This window comes from Semicossyphus pulcher, unplaced genomic scaffold, assembly GCF_022749685.1.
Source record: "Semicossyphus pulcher isolate SPU_LCO1_2020_fin unplaced genomic scaffold, fSemPul1.0.p SCAF_11, whole genome shotgun sequence".
Taxonomy (NCBI): domain Eukaryota; kingdom Metazoa; phylum Chordata; class Actinopteri; order Labriformes; family Labridae; genus Semicossyphus; species Semicossyphus pulcher.
In genome coordinates this window covers 18,562,224-18,589,453 of record NW_027211615.1, presented here as the reverse complement: position 1 = coordinate 18,589,453, position 27,230 = coordinate 18,562,224, and the positions used below count along the sequence as shown (strand labels likewise).

Sequence of the window (27,230 nt, the reverse complement as noted above, 5' to 3'; positions counted from 1 at the left end):
AAACAGAGGGAGAGAGTCATTCTGGGTTAATTAAATCTCTGTCTTTATCATCCTGAAAGAGGTCTGTGTTCACATCAGACTCAAAGCAAACTCCTTTATTTCAACTCTGTAACCTAATACAATCACAAGTCAGTTTTCACAAGTTTGATGGCTGGACTGATGAGTAAAGCACATATTCTACACCTCACATGCACACCTTGCTTGTTACTCCTGAGAACAAATGAGTCGCTTTGCTTCTGTTCAGATTTGCAAAGAATTATGAAAGTAGTTTCAAGACAATTTAAAAGAAAGCAAAGTAAGCCTTTGTGCTGATCAAGGGAGAATTTTCCACCTTCCTGATCTAAATCATCATGTATCTCCTTCTTATCTTTCCCCAGCAGGGAATATGTGCCTTTAACACAGACTGTGCTTTGTGCCAAATAGATGTTTCCCCTGCAGCCTGCAGTCTCTTTAAAATCTGTTCATTCTAAGAGGACAGTATGGAAGCTGGCTCCCTCTATAATCATCCACATTATTGTGTCTGTAGCTCTCTATTTGAATCTCTCAGCGTTCTCTTTTAGTGGCGTTCTCGATCGGAGATTAACAGAGCTACAGTGTTGGTTCTCCCTCCTGAGGCTGCAGAACAAGTTGCTCGTCTCCCGCTGGTTTTCCCTCTTAGCTTCCCCTCATGGTGCCTCATTAAGACGCAGAGAAACAAGAGCCTCCGACCCAACGCTACAGTAAGGCCAGGCCTGACATGGAGCTGCTACACCACATTATACAGCTCATTGTGTTCCGCGGCCTTCAACAGCACACAGTTTGCTCAGAGCATGTTTTCACAGATTGTGTGTTTTTCTCCAGAGTTGAAGAAAAGACTGGGTGTGTTGGTGAGGATGTGATTTTCTAAAAGCGATTGAGAGAAAAGAAGCGGGTGTTTGGATTTGTGGATAAGCAGTTGTTTTCTCACTGAGCAACGTTTGAAGGTCAATTCTTCTCCGAGTAGGGCGCTTGTGAGAAGCCAAAGAATTAATTTTAGTGTGAATAATGCATCGACAGTGTCTCTGTTTTCAGCCCACATCTCTTTTAGACGCTTTTTAATCTCATTCAGCTTCCCTTCATTGAAGCTGTCGCTCTGCAGTGAACATTAACAGAGGTCAAACACACTTATTCAAGAGTCTTTCCATAATAATGACAGCTTTTGATCTCATTCACAGTCCTATGTTATCCACAAGCATGCTTTGGGTGTTGCATATGTCTCAGTACATTATAGAATATAAGAGCTAATTATTTCCTTTTTTACATGCACGCTTTTCTGTTACATATTTATATTCAGACCTCATTTTACATCTGCTGAAACGTTTGATCAGACCTGCACACATCACTTCTTCTCTATCAGATAATGAACGTTGTTTCTTTAGACTGTCAGCAATATTGTGTCTCACAATCTGCACTTTTCAACATTGTGTTCTGTTTCTTGTTGTCATGTTATTGTTGCTCATGTTTGTACAGAAGAGTGAAACATTTCTAAACCCAAATGTGGCGTTGTCTGTTTGTTCTTCTTGTTCTACAGAGATGTTGAAGGAGTTGAACCAGCAGCGCAGAGCCAAAGAGTTTACAGACCTGAAAATAATTGTTGAAGGCAAAGAGTTTGAAGTCCACCAAAATGTTGTAGCTTCCTGCAGCTTGTATTTCAAGGACCTGGTCAAAAGGTTTGCCTTCTCTTCCCCCCTCCCACCAGCTGTTGATCCAATCTGTTCTTTTCATAGGGCGCATTTGTGTTGCTTCTTTTCCCTTCCCCTCTCTCTCTTGCAGGTGTGTGAAGACTTTGGTTCCTAGCACAGGGCCAGCAGCCATTCCTTCCTCTTCCCGCTCAAATGAATGTATCTGAAAGCAGAGAATAAAGGTCAAACCTGGTCATTACCTTTCCTCCACATGTAGGGCCATTTAACCTCATTTCCATTTTAATGAGCAGTGAAAATGTTCCATGACTGGGGATGTTTGAAAACTCACCAAAGGGCCAAAACAACAGAATCACACATTCTACACTTTGGGTGGTAATTCACCAAAGACACGCTGTCTTCTGTGGGCACAGGGGTTTTAGTCTCTCAAGGTACTTTATTTTTCTGTTGATAATTCTCCAGTTTATGATGCAAAACAGCCTTTTCATATGCTAATAACTCTGGTTAGTGTAATAAAAAAGACATTTCAGAGTCATAAACAAAGGACAAGAAATCACATCACAGACAGCTTACTGAAGCTCCACTTTCTCAGGTTAACACCATCCTTCACTCATTTGTTCATTTGATGTGGATCCCCGAGTATCCTGGGTGCTAATTTGCATAGGAGTGTGTGTGTGTGTGTGTGTCAGATACAGACCTTTTAAGTGTCTCGAGATGTGTGCACGTGTGAGTATGAGTGTGTAAAGCCTTAAGGCACAATTTTTTTTTTTTTATCTGCCTTGTTTTCCACAGAGGGAATTCTATAATTCCCTCATGTCCTCATCCTTACTTCAAATCCTTGCAGGTGTTCAGCTCCTTTGGGAGTCCCCTGGACCCAAAATTGCCACCTTGGTTGTGTTTGTGAATGTGTGGTTGTTTGTTCTCGTTTGCTTGGACAGGGATGAAGAGCCGAGCAAAGACAATGACAAACAGACACATAAGGTGGATAGCCATATCGGGAATGCCACTTTGATGAGCTTCACAGTGGAGGTAGCATGGCTGCAGGGCAAAGTGGTAAAATCAGAGAGCTGAGCTGAGAGCTGCTTATTAGCTAAGTCCACATCTTTATGAGAGCAAATAAGTGAGACTACAACTCCTGCTCCTGCGTGCGTGCGTGCGTGCATATGTGCGTGCGTGTGTAAGGAAATAATTGTTTTGTATTATTTACCTCCCCTGTTTATTCAACCTGCCATCTTATCCCATAACACCTGAAGGGTGTAATGCGACTTCTAAATGTATGCACACGACCACCCTCGTCCCCGCCCAAAAACCTATGACCCTCCCCTTTAAAGGGCCGGTGCACAGAGCAGAGAGACAGATCATCTCGTGTAATTCCATTTTACCCCTCGAGGTTTTCCAATAAGTGTGCTCTGCAGGCATTTAATTTATGGCTCCTGCATCTCTGCACCACAGTCATGTTAAAAGCTCCAGAGTCTCTGAGCAGTCCTGACTCATGCTTTCATGCTGTTTGTTTCTCTCTCTGTGTGTCAGACCAGGAGCTTTCTCTGCGTGTGAGTCAGAGAGTGTTGTGACTCTGAGCTGGTAGAGAGCTGTGTTAAAGCCCATTACAGTGTCGGCCCTGTGTGAACACTGCAGCTGAGCCCTGAGTGCACTGCTCAGCCCTCTGCTGCTCCTCTCAGCCTGAGGGGAAGACAGGACTCTGTAATACTCCCCTCACATTTCAATTAGAACATTGCTCTGACTCGCTGTATTTAAAGGGCCAGTTCACCCAAATTACTCCCATTTACCTCTTGTGACATTTAGCTATATCATTTTGTTTCCGTTTTTGATCCTTTGTTCATACATGGACGGAGGTTTTAGCTTTTGAACTCTCCACCTGTCACCCTGTCCTTCTTGCCCTTCTTTGTTCTCAAAAGATGGCCTTGTCTCCTATATTATAGCTTATTTTATGACCTCAATAACATAAAACTAAACATAAATCCTAGCTGTGATAAAGCTGCAACATTAAGTTTGTTTTCATAATTTATTTCTGATTCATGATGTGACAGAACATGTGAATGCAGCCAAGTTTAGCGCAGACAGGGCAGGCTTTGTATTTGAATAATCTTCTATCCTCACATTTCTCTGTAGTGTGAGTACTTCCACAGAATAGATGGTCTAGTAAGAACAGGCTAAATGTATTCCCCGTAAATGGGCTACTTTTAGTGTGTGTGTGTGTGTGTGTGTGTGTGTGTGTGTGTGTGTGTGTGTGTGTGTGTGTGTGTTACAGCTCCCCTCCTTCCTCTCCTCCTCTGCTCACCACCGTTCTGACAGTCTCTGCTGATTTTCAGACTTCCTCTTGAATAAGTGGTCCATTTTTCACAAACACATTTCTTTGCCTGAGTGTGCCCATCCTTTTTTCTCCTCTCTCTCCTCTCTCTCCTCCTCTGTCTCTCCTGTCCTCCCTGACTCCCTCTCTCACTATTTAAATTCATGTCTTTAATCAGACGCAGCACAAATATAAACAAGGTAAGACCCCTTTTACCCAGGACATAGTCTCTTTGAGACCCTCTCGTCTGGCAAGAGACTGCGTTCCTTTGGGATTAAAAACCTCCAGACATAGGAACAGTTTCTTCCCCTCTGCTGCCAGCCTCGTCAACAAGGCCCCGACCACACCCCACCCCCCCACTTGACATAGACTGTCATCCAGCCCCTCAGTCACTCAAGAGTTCACAAATGTTTAAGACTCTAATTCAGACTATGCGTCCTAAATTCCTTGTGTAAAGCTAGTTGGCAGTAAACCTGATTCTGATATCCACCTCTTTTAAGAAGCTCAGGAAAAAGTCATTTCCATAACATAAGTGCTCAGACAAAACAAGCTGCCACTCGAGCTGCTTCCTGTTGCACTAATTGAGCAGGTTGATGAGCAGCTCTTTATTTTTACCTCTCTTCTCCCTCCATCACCCTGAACATCACTCCCCCTCCCCTCTCTCTGTCTCACTACCTGCCCCCCTCCCCCAATAACACTCTGTGGCTTTTTGCTTTGCAGGAGGAAAAAGAGTCACTACGTTGGTTTTTCCATCCAGAGACAAATGTTCTTGTCTTTGAGTTTATTTCTGGATGTCCTTCTCCCCTCTCACCTCCTGAGTCGCTTTAACATGACGACTAATGTCTCAGTTCATACACTACAGGCTGCTGATGAGTATTGCAGCGGGGACAAAGTTCTGTTTAGGTGTGATGGTGGATTTTTGTTGGAGGTGGGATTATCTCTTATTTAAAAGACCAAGGCACAGTCATGGAACAACCCGACCCCTCCCTCAGAAGGATGGCTGCTGGCTCCCTGTGGAAGGACCGTCTCACCCTGCCTCCAACCTCTCCTCTCTCGTCTTCACTCTAACATTTCATCCACCTGTCTCATCGTGTTTGTTTTGCTGTCTGTGTCTCACTAAATGCTGACTGTTTGTCAGGACTTCTCATCCAGCAAACTGGGTCCAACAGAAAATTAAAGACACACACACAAACACACACACACACAGAAACAGACAGAGCAGTATCTTTGTGCCAACATGAGTGACAGAAGCAAACAGCCTCCATCCATCTTCATGGAGGCTACTTTTCATATTGATGTCCGTAGCTGCAGGAAGAGAGACATAGTCGTGGGGGCAGAGCTTTGATTCCATTTATTTTGCCCTTGAGTGGATTATTGTTTCACATGGGACATTAACCACGGGTGGTGAGCTGTTATTTAACTCTCATACCTCAGCGGGGGGATGCTGCATGTGAACTCATCTCTGACATTTGATCCGGCTGAAGTCACAACGTGGCCCCGTTCTGACAGCAGACCCCCCCCACTTCCCCTGCACATCTCAGGCTCTGCATTACGAAGGATCATATTCTGTTTAATTTGCTCACACAAGCACTCCCTGGCACCTCTTACACCACGCCAGTCTGAGTGGATACTCTGCTCTGATATCCAACACGCACACGGCAGCAGCTTGTAGACTCACACACAGCGAGAGCTCTCCAGTCCAACACGCTTTAACCAGCATCCTTACATTCTGTCACATGTCAGTGTTTGAGCTGTGCTGTCACTTTGTGTCTCTCTGTTTTCTGTCTGATAGCTCAGATGTACCCTGCCATGTATGCATGTCCACCTCTAAAACTCTGCATACATGAAGACACACATGTGAAAAGCATGAAACAAAGCAATAACGTGTGTTTGCCTAATCTTTGTTCAGAGAGGACGTTTTGTTTCAGATGCAGCAACATAGTTAAAATGTGCTCGCTCCATAGAAAAGTAGAAACCATCCAAAGTTGTGTTTCTGTCCCTTTTTCACTTTAAGTTCTTCTTGTGTAACGATTCTCTTCTTTTCTCCCCACTCTCGTACTGGCCCAGCTGTGTTTGTGTGTTTGTGTTGTATCTGTGTCCCTCTCCTCTTCTTCTTTTTCTTTGTTTGTTTCTTCACTTTTCCTCTCAGAGCATCCCTAACTCACCTCTCTCTGCCCTGATTGGTTGCTCAGGTCGTCGGGGGAGACGAGGAGCGGGAAGGTGCTGGAGCTGAACATGAGCAACATCAGCGCCGACGTGCTGGAGCTGCTGCTGGAGTTTGTCTACACGGGATCGCTGGTCATCGACTCGGCCAACGCCAAGACGCTGCTGGAGGCCGCCAACAAGTTCCAGTTCAACACCTTCTGTAAAGTCTGCGTCTCCTTCCTAGGTAGGAGCAGTGTGTGTGTGTGTGTGTGTGTGCAAGTGTTATTTGCTTATACCAGCAAGTGTGCATGCTTATTACATCACATATTCCTGTGCAACCTTTCCTACTACATGCAGCGTCTACAGGTCTGCGTAGTCTCCCTTTTGTTCATCATCTCTATGCACAACCTCACTGAACATCTTGTGCTGGAAATAATTTCCTCTCCGTCTCTGGAACATCACGCTCCTTTCTGTCATGTTTCCAAAGCTAGCAGCGGTGTGAGAATCCTGCCTGCTGACGCTCTCAGTCGGGCATGGTGCCTCTGATCTATTCCCAGTGGTCGGGGCCAAACACGGGGGCACATTTATATAAAGGTCAGGGAACAATTGTCACCTAAATGCCAAATCGTCTGGCTATTTCTCGATTCCATCACCGTTCAGGTCAAAAAGATTTACACTGACAAGGTGAGGAAAGTGGAGCGAAAGAGGTGGGGGATGGTGCGTTGGGCATATGGGAGTCTCAAGGGGTCACATGAAGCAAAGGGCATGTTCCATATTTGAATGGGTTGACCAAAAAAGTTGCAAATGTCAGGTTTTGCATTCTTTATAATTGTTTTGTGTGTCTGTAAAACAAGGGAAGTGCATGTTAGCAAAAAGGTCAGTCGCCGGAAAACAGTGAAAATAAAGTAAAAGAAGAACCACCAGCACGTTATTGATTTGTTTTTCTCAGTTTGGAGAAAAAATTGAAGCCGTTTGTAAACTTCATTACCAGTGAGACGTCAATTCATCCTGGACAAGATTCCTGACATTTCAGCTGATGTGAGGGGAGAAATACAGATGTGTGTGTCGTGTCCTTGAGAGAAGAGAAATTGATACTGTGTCAGATGTTATTGAAGTTTGTCACAAATACACTGAGGAGGAACAGCAAACATCTCCTCCACCAGAACTTCAGATTCAAGCAAATAAAAACACTTTTTGTGTTCCTGCAGCTCTGAGAGGAGTCATGACTCTTTTACTAACAGAAGATTTAAAGTGAATAATCCAAGTTTTAACAGTTATGAAGATTTTTGCAACAATTCTAAAGGTCTTCATTTGTCAGACTCACATTTGTGCACCAAAGTAAACTAGAGACCCGTCTGTCTATCATTGAAGAAACTGATGAAAGGAGTGAGCAACACGATGTTCCCAGTGTGCGAGCATGCACAGTGAAATAACTCTTCATCTGCTCAAATGGCAGAACAGAGGGACATTTTCAGACAGCCTTTAGTGTCGCCCCGAGTCCCCACTTTGATGCAGCATGAGGCCCACTTTTATTCACTCTGTGCTTTGGCTTTTCTAAACAGATATCAGCCAATAAACGTCACCTCACATCTGTTATATCACAACCAAACCAAAGACTCTCAGACTCTGTAAAAGCAACACCAGGCCTTTTATCAGTGAACGCAATGTCACAATTTTACAATTTCATTTAGTAGACGCTTTTGTCCAAAGCAACGTACATCTGAGAGTTCATACAACATAAGCAACGATCAAGACAGGAGGTAACAAGTTCATTAAGTGCCAACAAACAGCTTCAAGTGCGATCTCTGATGTCACTTGTTTAATCAGGATGTTTCAGTGGCAGCTGACCCAGTTGTGTGTTTGCCTGCAGGTGTGTGTGTTTGTCTGTGTGAAGTACACGACCATAACATTTCCCTCTCTTGTGATAAATGATGTTTTGTATTAAAAAACTGTAATTACAGACACAGCACCTTAAAAGTTGCACTCTTACAAGAGATCACAGACCGCATCGTAAGTCTTCTCCCTGCTGGCCTGGCTATCAGGGCAGTTTCATTCTGTGTGTTTGTGTGTGTGTGTGTGTGTGTGTGTGTGTGTGTGTGTGTGTGTGTGTGTGTGTGTGTGTGTGTGTGTGAGACTCTTACATCTGACTGGACTTCTTTAAAGTGGCCCAGCTAATCCCAAATCCCACTCGCTGACATCCGGCACCTCCTGCCTGGGCTGTGAGCGATCGATTCCCCCTGTTGTTTGTTCTCTGAGCTGTTTTGAGTTCTTATACTTGTTGCCTCTTAGTCTCAGGCAGATACACACCCTGTTAGGCTCTGAGTCTGTGCTGCCTGCAGCTGCTTTTTCTGTCTGTTAGCTTTTATACGTCTGTGATCTCTTTATGGATGTGTGATGCTGTTTTTCTTAATCAATCTGTGTCTCTGTCTCTTTCTCTCTCTTTGGTTTCTCTGTCCTCACTCTGTCTGTCTCTGACCTGGTTTACTGACTGCAGAGAAACAGTTGACTGCAGCTAACTGCCTGGGAGTGCTGGCTATGGCTGAAGCCATGAGTTGCACCGAGCTCCATAACATGGCCAAAGCTTTTGCTCTGCAGAACTTCTCCGAGGTGGGTACAGATTTATCATCTTTCCAACGATCCATTCATTCATTCTTTAAGTTCAGTTTTTGGCTTCTTGCTGAGAGTTACTGTAGATGAAAAGATCAATACCACTCTTAAGAATGACCATGAAAGTGAAACTACAACCAGGAGACATTAGCTTAACTTTGTGTAAAGACTGTAAACAAAGGAAAACAGCGAGCTTAGCTCTGTCCAAACCTCAAAAACAGCTTACAGCTTCTTCACAAGTGATGAGGACGAGTAGTGCCGAGTAATGACGAGTTTGTTTGTGTCCAGGTTGCAGGACAGGAAGAGATCTTGAGTGTGTCCAAGGAGGACCTGGTGTCCTACCTGTCCAACGACAGTCTCAACACCAAGGCTGAGGAGCTGGTCTACGAGACGGTCATCAAATGGGTCAAACAAGAGCCCGACTCCAGAGTGCAGGTAATAAAAAGAGAGCTGATGACTGTGTTTGTGAAGCGTGTGTCTGCTCTGCTCAGATGCTACAGTGTACTTTAAAATGAGCACATGTATGTGTTTCATGAGGTAAAGCCCTTGTTACCTCTGACAGTACAGATACTGTATCTCTGCAGAGCTGTATTAGTGTGTTTGTTCTATCGACTCTCCCTGTCAGCTCTGAGAGGTACGAACATCATAAACAGCAGACATGTGACTCCTTGTTCTCTCTGGCTCGTGTTCATCAGCTCTGTGCTTCAGATGCAGCCTAACACAGCAGTTGTTTATAATCCCAGCAGTGTTTTGTCCTCAGAATGAGCTCTATTCTTAGTTACACTTCATTTGTTTGTGACACACTGTACTGCAGGAAAACCAACAAACACAGAAACATCCTCAGTCCTTTTTCTGTGTGCCTAACAGCTGTTTGATTTATTCCTGGAGGCTGTTCATCACAATCAAAGGCTTCTTCCTGTAGATATGTAACGCAATGAGATACAGCATGTCAACTTTTAACAAACGTGGAATCGATAAGCCTCGAGGTCAGAGCGTCGGCCCAAATCCATGAAAAAGAAAATGGACTCACTGTAGACGGATATCCATCCAGCAGGTAAAAAAACTCAGTCATGAGATTTTTATGGATTCAGACACAAAACGATGAATTTAAACTGATGATTTTAAAGAATTTTATAGCTGCTTAAAGTGGAGGTGAGATTATTATCAGATAAATTACAGCGGTCCATCAGTGGAGGAGTTCATTCAGAGTAATGACTCCTCATCAAGCAGCAAGAGAGGAAGAACTGCCTCGTATCAGCTGGATCACATTCAGTGCAGACCTCTCAAATCAATGCTGCTTTATTGGCACCAACTTTAATGAGGCGGGACGTCAATATTAGATCTTTTTACCTTTTGGATGAAACATTTAGCAGTTATCCTTTGATATGTGACACTGTGAGATTATGGTTAAATCCATCAGGCCTACTGAGTGTTCTGTAGTGAAGTATTGAGTGAAACACAAAACAGAACATTTAAAACAGATGGTGAGCTGCAGACATTAAGTGCTAAGTCCAAATAAAAGTTTAATGACATATTTGTGACTAAAATTAGAAGTTGTTGGTGGCCTGATATTTTACACTGTGGTTCTGTCGATTCACAACAAGGCTGATGCACAGTCTTCAGGAGAACATGTGATCTCTGTCATCTGCATCAAAAACCTCCTGCAATCTCACATTCTGATGGAGAGGTGCAGAGGTGACTCACTCAGATGAAGTAGAAGAAAGAAAAAGAAATGGGACATTTTCCTCGGTTGTCTTAACAGCCCAGCGCACTTGTTCCCGGGAGGAGACACCCGGGTCACTCCGTCTCTGAAGAGAGAGAGAGAGAGAGAGAGACGAGAAGGAGGGCCGGGAAGATAGCTGGAGCAAGAGGAAGAAGCGGAGCAGGACAGAAAGGAGCGAGCAGTGATGGAGAAAAGAGGAAAATAAATGGAAAAAGAGCCTCTGTGTTCTAATCTGATATCTAACGGATGGTTCCTCTGTGCTCAGCCATGACATCCAGGCAGCAGAGATGTGATTGAGCTCTCGGTCAAGCTCAAATCTCCCGTCTGTGTGTGACTGAGAAAAACAACCAGCCAGCCTGCAGAGAGGACAGGAGAGGAGGAGAGCAGAGAGAGTGTAGTCTGCTCCCATCATGCCTCAGGAGGAGGTTATGTGACCCTGAAGGTTCAGTTTACACGCATGGTCCAGCATCAGCTCATCACTCCCACCCTCCCTCTCCTGCGTCCCTTCAGCCCGTGTGGAGTCAGAGAGCAGCAGGAAATCACTCCCCCAGAACCTGTGACACTTTTTAATGACATGTCAGGAAGAAAGTCACAGCACTGCTGAGAAACTCAGGCAGGCGGAGGAAAAGCTTTCCGCCTTCAGCTAAGTTTGTGTGCGTTTGCATTCATCTTTGTGTCTCTGTAGGCTTGTGTGTGCATGTGCTGTGAGTTGTAAGCTGCAGGCTATAGAGTGGAAAAGTGGCATATTGAAGGCGCTGGGTAAATAATATGCAATTTTCTCTCTCTGCTGTGCTGTCACTAACATCTGATGGCACCAGGAAACGAGGCCCGGACATCGCTTAGAGACAGAGGGAGAGCGTTTGAGCGTTAATAATAGTTTGTTATGAGACACAAAGACGCTGAGTGAAGGAACAAAAGCTGCTTCAGTTTTCTTTGATTGAAGATCATTGAAGGTGTGACGCCCTGCATGCGTCTGCTTCTGTCTCATTGTGGATGTTAGTGTCGGAGAGTTTCAGAGTCTTTAGAAGAAAAAGAAACAAACTTGCTTCTCAGGTGAATTTTGTTTTTACTTTTGTACGGAGCCAGGCTAACTGTTTCCTCTTGTTTCTTTATGTTTGGGATACGAGGTACGACGAGGTGTCCATGATCAGGTTTTTGTGGGCGACGTGGAGGCCAGAACTGTGTGACGCAAGGCAAGACACAATTGAGTTAACAATTTCAGTCTTAAAGACAGTGGCTCCATTAGTTCCATAAACAAAAGGCTGGAAGCTGCTTAATGTTTCCTCTGTGAAGGTGCTGACGGACAGAGACCTGTCCTTCCTCTCAGCCAGCAGTCTTTAGTGTGACGACCACAGACACATGGCTCCAATTATAACAGGCCGGGCTCTGCCAAATCCCTGAATAGGACCTCCATTAGGCCTCACTTCGACACATTTTATAAAGGATCCCAACTCACCAGGTGACTCAACCTGACAAAAGAGGCTGATTAATTGGCTCTTTGGAAAGTGGCCGACTAATGTAACAGCTAAAAGGACAGTTAAAAAAGGCCAGCCGTGCCATCAGCAAGGACCCGCTGTCCACTCATAACAAACAATGACCCGCCCTGATGCTGCAGCTCCCAAGCCAAATTAATACAGTTAAAGATATTACTTCATATGCTTTTAAGATATTACTTATTATTTGGGGGATTCTATGATAATGACTCTGGTAATGTAGTGATGTGATTTTAGCCTTCAGCTCTCATTAAGAGGAGAAACATCATTTTCCAGAACAAATGATTTCAAAGGACAGAAATGCTCTGAGGCTGTGTGAAGATATAAACCGAGTTTTCTTCCCAGTTTTACGATTCATTTACCTTCAAAACTACAAATGACTCTTTGACCACAAGCATCACTTTTCATTTAGTCGTTCTCTTTTTAAGCTCCAAGTTCAAAACAGGAACTTTTCATCATCCTGCTGAAGAAAAGGTTAATTGTGTTTTTGGGATCAGGAGCTTTATGTCACATTGATCATCCTCACACTTGAGACAAAGCTGATGCAGCAGGCAATCTTTGCTTCATCTTCTGCTTCTTTGTCTCCTCTTTTTGTCTTTACATACAGTACATTCACACACACACACACACACACACACACACACAGGGATCTACACAAAATGCACAGGAATATCACTCTTCATATTCCAGTACTGTCCTCAAATGTCCACACATGACTGGAAATCACTTGTATATCAGCCCTGGTGCGACTCAGCATATTAGAGAGTGGACAGGATCTGATGCAGGCCACTGAACTCCAGACCTCCATCCTCATCTGTGTCCTTTGTCGTCCCAGAGCGCCCGCAGTCCTGATGTGTGCAGCCAGTTGAACCGCAGTCACTTGACCGCAGCGGCTGCAGATCCACAGCGAGTCAGAGACGTCTCATTTCCACCGGGCTCTCTTGTCAACACACAGGGGTTGCATGAGCTATACGACGAATAGAGAACAACAGATTTAAACAATATATTTCTGCTATTTAACGAAGCAGAAAGTTGCGAGGTACCACTCGATGTCAAAGATAATTTAGCGAGTTGAGAATCATGAAAGTTTAATGTTAATACACAGGGAGCAGAAGTTCATACCAATATATATTTTGAATGCAGTGAGCATTTTGTGTCTGCTACATGTCTCTTCATCCTCCATCTGTCCAGCTAATATGCACAAATTATTGTGCAGGTGCAAAAAATCACAAACTCACGTACACACTCAGCAAAAGCTTCTCTTGAACCCAAAAGAAGAGCCACTATGCAGAGCATATTTTACTCCTCTATTATGTGTCACCAGAAGAAAGAGCTCACACATGTGTTTTCACACATAAACCTGCACACACTCAAAGGACACTGAGCGCTAACTGGGTTTGTTAGCGCTGTGAGACTTCACATGGGCATGAGCTCCAATTTGTTTTATTATCGTTCATACAGAGCTGCCTTTTAAGCATCAGATTGCCCATTTTTCATTCTAAGCAGACACATATCTGCTCAAAGAAAAAAGCAAATGGATGTGACCGGTCATGTGTCATTTATTTGACGCCGCCGTAGCACTGACTCTTCACACACACACACACACACACACACAGTGAGAGATGTTAGTCCTCACTCACAGTAGTCGGATGGGAAAAGCTCAGCGGACATTTGTCATCTGTGTTAGACGATGGCGGCTGCTTCCCGGCTGCTTCTCTGCTGCCTGTGACAGATCTGAGTGGCTCCCTGTGAGACACATTATCCCTGCCTTTCACAAGGCTCAACCCATTCACATCCCCTGTCCACCTGCCTGTCTGTCTGTCTGTGTGTGTAGGTGTGTGTGTGTGTGTGTGTGTGAGTGTGTGTGTGTGTGTGTGTGTGACTGTGAGAATGTGAGTCAGCAGCATCTTCCTTGTAATACATGCATTATGACAGGGCTGCAGGACGTGTGCAACCCCTGACACTGAGACTGTTGGCCTGGTGTGATTCTGTGCAACGCAGAGACCATTAGAGAGGTGAAGTCACATTTTGCTATCTGGGTTATATATCAGAATACAAATGGAAAAGCATATGGACTCCTCATAAATGATCCTTGTCCAGGGAGAATGGAAGAGGGGAAAAAAGTGTGTGTGTGGATAGGCTAACAGCAGCCTCAGACTCTTGTGGATACTCTTTCCATATGTTCCAGCTGTTAAAAAAACACTGAACTCCTCATTAAGAACGAAACCAAAGATCATGGCATGTTATCTTTAAATGCACAGAAGGCTTTGTGTCTTTCAGTCGTCACAGAAGCTTTTTTTAGTCTCTATCTCTGTTTAGAAGCAAAGAAGGATTTCACGCATGAGGAGGCGAGAAGATGGAAATGACAGGTCACACCATTTGTCTGCAGGGACACATTCTTTGTGCTGCCTGTGCATGAGAGCTTGACTGTTCGAGAGCTTATTTGAGGTGAGTCGGATGCACGTCACTCACTGTTCTGAGTAAAGACTCTTATTTACCTTATTCATGTCACACCATTGCGTCCCGTGAGTGCACAGTGCGTATGGCATGCAGCGTTCCCTCACCATGCTTCCACAGAGGATGGTAATAGCCTGTACGTCATAGCTTACATCAATAGTTAAGTTAAAAGTTTCAGTCTATTAGAATATCATATCATCTACTTACTTGCTGTGATATACTGTTGAGTCATCTAAAACTCAATTTCAGACATGAAACAAATCCTTAACCATGACCTGTACTTATCCAGGTCTACACAGAGAGACCCACAATCATGAATTACTTACGTAATGAATAAATGTACCAAATGTCATGGCAGACTTTCCAATACTTGTCAAGACTCTTTTTGCTAGCATGGCTAACATGCTCACCTCTTACAAAAGTTTTTACAACTATAACCCATTAAACTGATTGATAAGCTACAGGCACAGGTACACAGGTATTTAAAAGCTGTGCACAGCTAATCCTCCCACACATGGTGATAAGTGACTCGCAGTGATTGGAAAGAGACAACACTGTAATTAGCAACACAAAGAATAAATAGAGTGAACTGCCAAGTCTCACATTATACATGAATTAGATTTGCATAAAAGTATCGGATTAGTCAAAGTTTAATGGACAGTGTGGAAAACTAAAACTAAATAAAAAGTAGCTTACATAACTCACCCAAAATAATGAAAAAAATGCATAACGTTTTTTTTATTCTTTTGTGAACAGTTCAAAACAAGAACCTCGAGTAAACATGATCTACAGTCATTCCTGATTGAGTAGTTTCAGTGTCTGGTTTAAAGCATGAATCTTTTTTTTGTGCAGTCTGACACTTTGGATTTGAATATTAGCAGCCAGCGTTCAACTCTCCCTCATTTCCATCCTGATATATATGCATGTGTGGGAGGAAGAGCGAGGAGCAGGAATGGAGGTGCAGAGTGAGACAGAGTGAAAAAGAAGTGGGAGACTGAGAGAGTTAGTAAAATTTAGAGAAGTTGGAGAAGTTTTAGTTCTTTTTAAAAATAAAGGGAGAGAGGGGAAACATCCTGGCATTATTCCACACACTCACACACTAACACTCAGGGAATACCCCCATCTATTGACTGTACAAATGAATCCATGCTTATTTACTGAATCAGAGGTCAGCCTCTGTGACTTTACATCGCATTAATCTCTTCAACAAGATTTACAGTCAAATCAACTTTAAGACTGAAGCAGAAACCAGATTAACAACAACTCTAATCTCTATTTACAGATTCTACATAGAAATGTAGAATCTGTAGGCAGGGGCGTGGATTTCTGGGAAGGCAAGTGTTCTGTTTGAATTACGCTTGTAGTCTGAGTAATATTGACCAATCACGTATCAGCAGGCTGCGGTGTATGCAGGAAAAACAGTCCGTGAGGAGAGCAAAAGCAGCCGGAACGTAATCCACCGTAATGCCATCCCGGCTCCCATCAGCGTGATCTGACGACGATTTAGCTTCTTATTAATCTCTATAAACAGACATCTGCAGTAAGATCAGCTAACAATCCGTTCTAGATCTAAAATTTAACTTGAGATGAATTCCCTTGACACCGTGTCACGAAAGCTGTTTAGATTTCCAGACTTCCTGGAATGCATCAGAAATGATCGATCCAACCTCCGTTCAACAAACGAGCATTTTAAAAGTTTTCTTCTCCTCTTGAGGACAGACCTGACAAAGCTTGAAATTTGTATACGTCACCAAGTTCGCTATGAACTTTGGGTAAGTCCACAGAAAAGTCTGCAGATATGCGGTCTCACAGAAAGTCCGTAATTTGGCATTGAAAAGTCCGCATCAGAGCCCTCACTCGCTCTGTGATCTGACAGTGGGCGATTGGGATTGGGCCCCAGACTATAGCCGATGGGATCCGAGATTGCAACAACTATGACAACAAACAACACATGATTATAAAACAGTACGACTATCCTACAGGCCTGACTTCTGTCCATCTGTCTCTTTCTGCATTCACGTGCAAATCTCTTAGCTGTATGTGTGTACGTGGGTGTGTTTTTGAGGTTGATATTTATGTTGAAGCACTCCTTACCTGTTTGCAGACCAGATGCTGTCTCTCTTTGAGGGAGTTTTACTGCCGTTTTAAAGATATTTGGCAAGCGGAAAGAGCGGACAACAGATGTGAGTTTGTGTGGAGACGAGATTTGCAGATGGTACAGGATGCTTCTCTTTACTTTAACTTCCACAGGTAGAGAAAGTTAACTTGGCTTGTGTGTATGTGCCAGAGTATTGATCTGGGTGTAGTTTACAGTACCGTGAGACAAGACTGCTCATGAGAACACGTGTGCACGGAGCTCACACGTGTCTTAGTCTATCCATCATGGCTTGATCTATTGACCTGTTTACTGGAAATTCATCTGCTCTTTCTTGAAAGCACATTGTGAAAGAGTATCCACATGATCCATTTTCCACTCTCACTTATTCAAAGTCATTCAAATCTATCCCAGCATGCACTGCACCTTTAACAGATGCATTCATAGTTATCACCGTCTCCAGCCCACCTGATCCGGACAGCAGAGGAGACAAGGAAATATGGGTGCAATCAGTCTGTCCACCTGTTGTTCTAAGTAGGAGCAAGATTTCCACATGCACTTACAGATTTTCAGCACATTTATTCCCACTGTGCCACTAAGGGCACCACCTGGCTGAAGCTGCCCCACATACAGCTTTAATTTAGCTCTGAGGGTCAGAACGGTCAGTAGTGGACCTATTTCAGACGACCTGCAGATGCTAATGTAATATTACATTAGACAAATGGACTTTAAATATACCAGAATGGAGTTTATTCCTCCACAGATTGCACTTAATGTTCTTCAGACAAAATGAGTGTGAAATTTGTGCTTTTTTAATTGGTCCACACTGGAATACATTAATGATGCAGTGTCATATGAGCAAAGTAGCTGATGCTGTGTCAGACCTGGAGAAAAGTAGCTTGTAATAGAAAAGTAAGAGCAGTCAGCCTGAAGCTGAAGTCTCCTTCATTTGAGTGTGACATGACTCAGTAACTAGTGGGGCAAATCTCCCACCATGGGGGACTTTAATTGGAAGTCGTAGCTCCTCCTGAGCCTGAGACTCTTCCCTGAAGAATATCCCAGTATGTAATAAGCTTGCTTTGACTTTATCTTCTTGCTGAGGCACTGAGAGTGATTGGCTGTGTTTCTGTGGGTCTTGAACAGTTTGTTTGATAACCTGTTTGATAAACTGTGTACGTTCATGGAGGAGGGAATCAGACAGTCCCATCTGCTGGACAGCGTTTGGCTCCGAGCGCTCGCAGAGAGGAAATGACATCAGCAGATTTCCTAGACTGCCTTGGAAAATTTGCATCCTCTCTCTCATCTTCTTGTTTTCACTTCAGTTCTTTTATCTTTTCTTTAGCCTCCTTTCATTTTGCCCTTCTCACTCCACTCTCCTCCACTTTGTCTCTTCCTCTGCTCTCTTACTTCCTCCTCTCTGGTCCCAGGACATCAGTCACAAACAGATGGGACTCATGCCGGAGTGAGAGGGCCTCAGGTGGGAGAGGGAGATACTAAGGCAGAGTGTCAGCTTATCATGTGTTCTCCCCTAAATTATATTTCTATGACTCTGTTGTTTTGTCGCTCTCCTCCCCGCGCGGCTCATGGTCACGTCACTTTGAACTGAAGGGTCAGGGGGGGTCAATCCTCCACCCAGCTCTCTGTCGCTCCGTCCAGGCTTGTTTACAGCTTTTACTGTCGGCCTACGTCAGACTCCCATGGGGGGCACGGATTGCCACACATACACTTCTACACGCACATGCACACTTGGACAGTAAAAAAAAAAGCAGGCAGAGCTATAGACAGGGTTGCCATGGCAACAGTTGGTCCAGCCTTGTTGTCTGAACATTTATACAGTGTAAGCAGACATGAAAGTAGGACCAGGCAACAACAAAACAACCATGAACACAAATATTTGTTGCAGTAGTTCAGGATTATTGGGTCATGTTGGTTGACTCGTTGTCTTGCTCAAGTGTTCACCTCAAAAACCCTTTACAGGAAAAAAGTGTCAATTATAAGCATCTTAAAAATCTTACAGGTCTTTATTTTGTCTCTTGACCCTGAAACTTTTTCCTGATGCTCCTGCAACATCCTGCTTTGGGTCGTCTCCCAGCTTGAATAGTTTGTGATTAACCAGAACTGGGTCTTAATGTAGCTGCAGAAACACATCAGCTGTCTGTCTGAGGATTTAATTTGAGAAGGGGAAAAATCAGAAGCAGAAGGTGGAAGCTGTAAGATATCCCCCTGCGCTCTCTCTATTTCAGCCCTCACAAGAGTATCCCACTGCACATATGAAACTGACACTGAGCAGTTTTACAAGAAACTTCACAAGTGTTACTTATGGCGTCTTGTGCAATAAGAAGAACTTTTAATGACTCGGAATGTTTGGAAAAGTACAAGAGTAAAAATGCCTATCATGTTCTGTACATAAAGAGAGATGTTTTCTTGTGTTTTCATCTTTGCCAAAGTATTTCATCCTGCACATTTATAGAAACAGAAACCTTACACAACCAGAGTGTTGACCTGAAGCTTTGAGAGTCTGACACTGACAGTAACTGATCTAATGGTCTCACTACATCAGGTTTCCTCTTTCTAACAGCCCAGGCTTTTATCAAACATGATATTTTCTTCTCTTGTCTTCTTTCATGAAATGTTTCAAATGGCAAAAAGAGAAATATAATGAGTTTGGAGGTAAATCCAGCTGTGAGCGTCTGATCCACTGTGTTTTTTGTCTAGTTGTTTTACGTTGTTTATGTAAAACTTCTTTGATCATCCCTGACAGTTTTTCAGTCTACAAACAGTTTGATCACTGTTCGCTTTGGTTTCATTACTTTTCATCTGTTATGTTGTTTCACCATCACTCATTTATTACAGCCTTCAACCTCTAATCTGTTTGTCTCTCTCCTTTCATGTCTGTCTTCTCAGAATTTGTCGGAGCTGCTGGCGGTGGTACGTCTTCCCTTCATCCACCCGTCCTACCTGCTCAACGTGGTGGATAACGAGGAGCTGATCAAATCATCTGAGGCGTGTCGGGATCTGGTGAACGAGGCCAAGCGCTATCACATGCTGCCCCACGCGCGGCAGGAGATGCAGACGCCCAGGACTCGGCCGAGGCTATCTGCTGGTACACACACACACACACACACACATACACTTTTCTTATTTTACTGTAACACAGTGACAGGGAGGTCATGGCTCCACAAGGAGACTTTGACTTGCCACTGAATCGTATTGATTTTAACCCACAACTGTCAGCAATGATTTAGAGCTCCATCATATTTCCACACAGCTGCTGAAAACACTTAAAAGTAAAATCTTCACACAGGTCATATTTCCAAATGTCAAGTCTGATTGTTGTTACCATGAGAAGTCCAAAGTGGTCGACCTTAACGGCTTCCTGGGGTTTTGTGGGCTTCTGAACTCTGTTACAGCAAAACCAGCACATGAACATCTCCTAACTACTTTTTAACAGCAGCTAAGCACAGTCAGGTCTGTGCTTGATTTCTAAGTCACAAGCCAACCACTGACTGTCTGACCCACACCGACATCCAGCCATTGAAGACCGTGTTTGTTTCCATTGTAAAACTCAAATAGTCATCATGGAAGTTGAAGGCGTCTGTAAATTGCCTTTGGCTGTTAGATTTTCCCTCAGGTGGGCCAGGACCCCCCTCTTTCCCCCTGTAAAGAGCTGCCTCATTATAGTGTCTGCATGGTGTTATGAGCCTCGCACCAGCACACCTCACCATTCTGCAAGTTATTTTCTGCTTGGTAGGATAAAGATAATTGCCTAACAAATGGCACTTTATGGAGAGATCAGTTTACTGGCCAACACTGTTGTCCAGGCACTTTATTTGACAGTAAACAAACATTGGGGGAATTTTGTTAGGTGAATATTTTCTCATCTTTAATTGGCTGTAATTCAGACACATGAGGATTTACAAAGAATCATTTGTTCTTTGAGAAAAGACATTTGTGGCGTTATATGAGCTCAGCATCTTTGTGTTTATATTTTGGTTTTAGTAAGAAAAGTGTGACAAACTGTTCTGATGATGGACTGTACATGGAGTATATACCTTGGCATCCTGTGTACTTATATAATGATAGGCCTGAGTGTGTGTGTGTGTGTGTGTGTGTGTGTGTGTGTGTGTGTGTGTGGGTGTGTGGGTGTGTGTGTGTGTGTGTGTGTGTGTGTGTGTGTGTGTGTGTGTGTGATGATTGTTTGTCTGTGTGCATGCATGTGTTGCTCAGCCATCTGCTGCACTGGAAAGGATGGGCTCTGCACTGCAGGGTGCACAATCACTGGGATTGCAGGTTAGACATGGGGACTACCTCGTATTCATGGATAAAGAGACTAAGACAAGACTGGAAGGAGATTTTAAGGTTGTTGAGGATTGTGGTCGACACACAGAGGGCAAGGAAGTGAGAGCAGGAGGAGAGGTCTGGATGAGGTCAAAGAGAGGGAGGGAGAGCAGGAGCCAGGGGGATCAGACATGAAGTCTGAAGGGCAGACGTTTGATTGAGTTTATTCTTTGAGCATGTGCCTGCTTGTGTAAGCAGTAAGTGTGTGTGTGTTTGTGTGTGCATTTTAAATGTGCACAAGCAGATGGGGCACCACCTGAGCTCGGTTGATAAGTCTGTCAAGCGGAAAAAGAAAAAAGTTAAACTGTCGTCTGTGAAGCACTTCTTGCTGAGCTCAGTCGATCTGTGGACGTGTGAGTCGTGTGCTTATATGTGTGTAAATTATAGTGTGTGTGTTGGTGTGCATGGACGTCTATCACAGTACCTCACACATTCAGTCTTTGAGTGACAAAATAGAGAAGAGTTACACTTTTTCAGCCCAGAAATTTAATTTACTCTGTGAGACTTTTAATTAACACTCTTTCACATTTAGACTTAAATCGTTTACCTTAACATTTATTAATAGAAACAAACAAATATAGGATGTATGAGGCCATAACGAATTTTTAAAATGTAGGAGAAAAAAACTATTTTTAAAGAGATGCAATAAAAGAGATAAATTAATGAGCTTTGCCCAAAAACACAGGTAGGCTCACTTTGTTGAGGCTAAGCCAAGAGCTGATCACTTTAGCCAAAACATATTAATATAATATGTATTTGACTGATTTAAATCTACTCTAGTTAAAGGAAAAAACTAGGAAAAAATATGAAACTTGTACAAGTTTAAACTGGCAGCAGAGCAAACTGTTAAACAAACTTTTGACATATTTTCACCTGAAGTTGTCATGGTGACCATGTGAGCTAACTGATGCTAATTTACCCTCCAGCAAACAGAGTAATCTGATGCTCTCTTTTTAGCTCTGTTTTGTCCCCTGAATCAAATATTTGTCACTTTAACAGCTAAACATTGACTGTCTGTGTTTGGTGCTGGGAAGATAGGATTGTGTGTGTTTGTTGTAACTGGAAAGTTCTCCGATGAGAGAGCAGTAAAATTGTTTGTGACCTCTTTCACATTACACAAAGTAACTTTTCCTTTGTTGATATAGATTTCAGATTAGAGCAGATTTAAAACTTATATTATGATGGTATTAAAAAGCTCGTCTATCATGTCAAGAATTTATAGGAAAGAATTTCTATGAATGTTCATGGTCCATGAAGATAAACTCTGCAATGAGATGGAATCACTTTTGAGTTTAACAATATCTTCATGGAGAATGGCGGCTTGATTTGATAGCTCCACACAGCTTTGCAGAATTTAATATAAACCCCCCAGTTATATTTACTAGTTCAGCAGTAAACATGTCAAAAACGGCGTTGAAAAGGGAGAGTGACATTTTCACGCGTGCAAAAGGTCCGCAAAAGCAGAAAACTGAGCCAACAACCGTGAGCGAGCGGCAGGCTAGCATGGACCAAGCTAGCATAGCCGCCGTGCTAACAGAGCTAAAGACACTTCGTGCGGAATTTAGCGGCTTCGGTTCCAAACTGGACGGAATAGACGGACGTCTCTGTAAGATGGCCAACTCTGTGGAGGCTCTAGAAAACAACATGAATGAGGTGAAGCGGGACATAGCATCCAATATAGCACGGATGGAGGAGGCCGAAACACGCATTATGTTGACAGAAGAGAAGTCGGAGACACACACGGTGGACCTGAGTAAAGCTTCACAACGGATCACATACCTTGAGTCCAAAGTAGAAGATTTGGAAAATCGCAGCCGCAGGAAAAATCTACGAATGTTTGGACTCAGAGAGGGAGAAGAGGGAAGCCGACAACTGTTGGATTACGTGCAAGAGATGTTACCGGGCTGGCTGGGTACTGATAAATCCATCGCACTGGAAAGGGTTCACCGTACACTGGGTCCAGCAAAACCGAACCAAGACAGAGCAGTCCTCATACGATTTCTGAAGTTCCAGGACCGGGAATTTGTTTTCCGCTGCTCTAAAGTGCGTGACATCAAACATAATGGAAACAAACTGTCCTTCGCACAAGACTTCTCCGCTGAGACAATGAGACAGAGACGGGAATTCAACACTGTCAAGAAGCTGTTAATGGACGCCGGCTCCTTCCGAGGGTTTCAACAAAATCCATGCAGAATAAGAGTACTCCATAACGGCAAGATTCACCTCTTCTCGTCACCGGAGGATGCGGAGAAATTTCATCGCGGACTTTGAAGAGACGGCATGGGTTTGTTTACAAACAGAGAATCGGCTGATTCCCTTTGACAGTGACTAAATAAGGTCGGTAGTTATCCGCCCTGACTCTTATTTTCAAAAGGATGTCAAACCGACTATTTTCTTTTAGAGATACAGTACACAAGGGTACTTTAATTTAACTGTTATTTCCAAGACTCTTTACTTTAAACTTTATGGACGCCAACGTAAACGGATCACGTGGGTTTGTTTACATGCCGAGTTAATCAGCTGATGCCGGTTGAAAGGTCATTACCGTAAATATTGTAGAAAAAGGCTAGCGAAGTCTGGACTGTATTTCCCGTCCAAGGTTACCGTAAATATGGTATAAAAGACCCAGAAGTTTTATGTTTATTGTTACTGGTCTGATGCCCACCATATAGGTGACAACTTATTATAATTTTTAGGCACAGCGCTCGAAAGGAAAACACGTTTTCTTTAAAATCCAATTATTTTGTTTCTATTCTTATTTTACAAGGAAAAGGGAAACGTTTTGGTTAATCTAATTTGACTACAGGACATAACATTTTTGATTCATGTTGTTAATATTATCATTACTAAGCTATTCTACTCTCTTTGTTAGACATGTTTAGTTGCAAAAATCATCCAGCTAGGGGTATTGTTTGTAATTCTTTAACTGCATAGTTTGTGGACGTCGTTGATGGTTTGCCAGGTATAGGTTTACCAGTGGAGCTGCTCCTCAGTTATGAGGATCAGCATGAAGTCCCTCAAATTTTACAGATTTTGGAGGGAGATGAAGGAGGAGAGGGGACTAGAAGAGTTCCAAGTTCATATTGTTGCGGGAGGATGCTGTTCAAGCCTCCCCAGACATGTGTGTATGTTTTTGTTTGTTTGTTTATTTTTGTTTTTCCTTTTGCAGCAGCCTTTTATTTATTTTATTTTACATAGATGAGTATGTATCATAACTGTAATTCCTCTAACATAAAAATAACCAGCTGGAATGTAAGGGGGCTTCGGAAAATAACAAAATTAAAACAGGTTATGAGTAGGATTAGACATCTTAAATCTAAAATCATATTTTTACAGGAAACCCACCTAACAACTGCAGACTTAAAGCGTGTACAGAGCAGATGGCCTGGCCAAGTAATATATGCATGTTATAATAATTATGCAAGGGGAGTGCTTATCCTTATCCACCGGACAATACCATTGCAGATTGTCAAAACTATCCGAGACCCAGGTGGAAGATATGTTATTGTCCAATGCAATATCCTATCAATGACATGGAACCTAGTGAGCATTTATGGGCCCAATGAAGATAACCCCAGTTTCTTTAGGAATATTTTGCTTGACTTGTCTACCATGAATGGATTTTTTATTTTAGGAGGGGACTTCAATTGTGCTTTAAATCCAACAATAGATCGTTCAACGGGCCCCGACACGGGTAAAACTCAAACTAGAGAAACATTGAAGCAGGTGATGGAGGACCTAAATCTAGTTGATGTCTGGAGAGAACGTAATCCTGATAAAAATCATTACTCCTGTTATTCAAGTACATATAAATCACATTCCCGTATTGATTATTTCATTATTTCCAGGGAACTCTTATCCAAGGTTAGTGAATGTTGGTATAATGGTATCGTGATAAGTGACCATGCTGCTGTATCACTCAAAATACAAGTTGACAAAATTATCCATAACCCACCTAATTGGAGGTTACAGGCGAGATGGCTGCAAGATCAAGCTTTTGTTGACACTATTGGCTCTAAAATTAACAACTACTTTGAACTGAATTCTGACGAAACTAGTGCTTGTATCAGATGGGAAGCATTTAAAGCATTCATCAGGGGAGAGATAATTAGTTACACCAGCTATAAAACAAAACACTATAAAATGGAAATGGAAAATTTGGAAAATCAAATCAAAATATTGGAAAATGACCTGTATGCAAAAGATGATAATTTAAAACAAAAAGAAATTATTATATTGAGAGCTAAATACAATAAAATGTCCACAGATAAAACCGCCAAAAGCTTAATGTGGTTGAAACAGGCCTATCATGATCAAGGAGAAAAGGCTGGCAAACTTTTAGCCTGGAGAATCAAAAAACAACAAACTGACCGAGCAATAAATAGTATTAGGACACCGCAAGGGAATCTAACAATAGACCCGCAAGAAATAAATACATGCTTCAAGGATTTTTATGAATCCTTATATAGATCAGAATGCAACCAAGACTCGGATGCGCAGAAAACATTTCTTGATCACCTTCAATTTCAGTCACTATCTGATGACATAAAAAATGAATTGGATAGGAACATAACAACCGAAGAGATGTCGGAAGCGATCCAAAATATGAATAGTGGTAAGGCACCTGGGCCTGATGGGTTGCCTATAGAATTTTATAAAACATTTAAAACTAAATTAATGGAGCCACTTCTTAACATGTTTCAAGAATGCTTTCAGGAAGGAACTCTTCCACCCACTATGAGACTCGCTATGATAACCCTCATTCAAAAACCAGGCAAACCACCCACAGAATGTACGTCGTTCAGACCAATCAGCCTGATGTGCTCTGACACTAAAATACTTTGTAAAATGCTAGCAAGAAGATTAGATCCACACCTCCCTAAACTTATACATAATGATCAAAATGGGTTTGTACGAAATCGTCAAGGTTTTCATAATATCAGAAGAGTCCTTAATATATTACATGAAAAAGCTGGTACTAAAGATGCAGCGATACTGTCATTGGATGCCCAACAGGCATTTGACAGAATAGAGTGGCACTACCTTTTTAAATTGCTACCACGATTTGGATTTGGAGAGAGATTCCTTAGATGGATTCATGTTCTCTATAAAAACCCAGTAGCAGAGATTCTGACCAATAGTGTTGTCTCAAAACCATTCAACTTGCAGCGTTCAACCCGACAAGGCTGTCCATTATCACCGATGCTATTCACTTTAGCTATCGAACCTCTCGCTCTGGCTGTCAGGGCCCATGATGGCCTCACGGGCATCCAGATAGGTGAACAAGAGCATAGGATATCTTTGTATGCCGACGACGTCATCCTGTTTCTGACCAGGCTTAAGGATAGTATTCCAAATCTAACCACATTAATTCAACAATTTGGAGAGTTCTCTGGATATAAAATTAATTTCTCTAAATCATCACTATTGTTTTTAAACAAAAATGAACGCCTGACGCCAACTATAAAAACACAGTTTACAAATGCAAAAAATGGTTTTACATATTTAGGCGTTAAAATTACTCCTGAAATCAAAACTGTTGTATCTTCAAATTATGACTCGCTAACAGAAAAAATAACAAAAACATTAGACCGCTTGACAGTAATGCCAATTTCAATGATTGGCCGTATTAATATAATTAAAATGGATATACTGCCAAAGTTCCTGTACCTTTTTCAATCAATCCCACTCCCACTTCCCAAGTGCTTTTTTAACAAAATTAATAGCACTCTTACTAGATTCATTTGGAACAATAAAAAAGCTAGGCTGCGCTTGAAGTTGCTTTACTTGCCGTATGAAAGAGGTGGCCTTCGTCTTCCAAATCTGCTGTGGTATTATTGGTCTGCTCAATTGCACTCTGCTTCATTTTATTTCAGCTCCAATTTTCTTCCAGCTTGGGTAAATATCGAGCAAACAACTACATCAGAGCTACCCCTCAATTTGTATCTACATTCAGCAGATTTGAAAACACTGAGAAAAAAGACAAAGAATCCCTTTCTTAGAAATGTTATTGACATTTGGTATCGTGTACACCAGCATATTGGAGGCCTCCCTGGCTTATCTCGTTTTTCTCCTATATGGGGAAACAGCGATTTTACACCAGGTAGATGTGATGGTGGTTTCAAGCTTTGGGCAACCAAAGGTGTGCAATGTGTAGGGAATCTGTACAGAAACGGGAAACTACTTACTTTTGAGCAATTATGCAATGAGTATGATATACCAATAAATAATTTTTTCAAATATCTACAATTGAAACATTTCATATCATCAAAAAATAAAGACCTAATGTCTGAGCCACCTTTGACAAACATTGAAAACATAATAGTCAATAATCAGAATAAAAGGGGACTAGTATCTTTGTTTTATGGGACTTTGGTGTTTCATGGAAAGGAATCATCTAAAGACA

At 42.5% G+C, this 27,230-nt stretch overlaps 1 protein-coding gene across 1 annotated transcript in view; it reads left to right on the top strand.

The window, feature by feature from the left end:
* Nucleotides 1–27,230, top strand: part of LOC138612971 (kelch-like protein 29) — a 127,142-nt gene that overhangs the window by 72,734 nt on the left and 27,178 nt on the right. Inside the window, exons 5-9 of the mRNA XM_069686518.1 lie at nucleotides 1,550–1,688; nucleotides 6,159–6,355; nucleotides 8,606–8,718; nucleotides 9,007–9,153; nucleotides 19,391–19,589. Of these exons, the coding sequence (XP_069542619.1) occupies nucleotides 1,550–1,688; nucleotides 6,159–6,355; nucleotides 8,606–8,718; nucleotides 9,007–9,153; nucleotides 19,391–19,589 (795 nt within the window). The remainder of the gene's footprint in view (nucleotides 1–1,549; nucleotides 1,689–6,158; nucleotides 6,356–8,605; nucleotides 8,719–9,006; nucleotides 9,154–19,390; nucleotides 19,590–27,230) is intronic.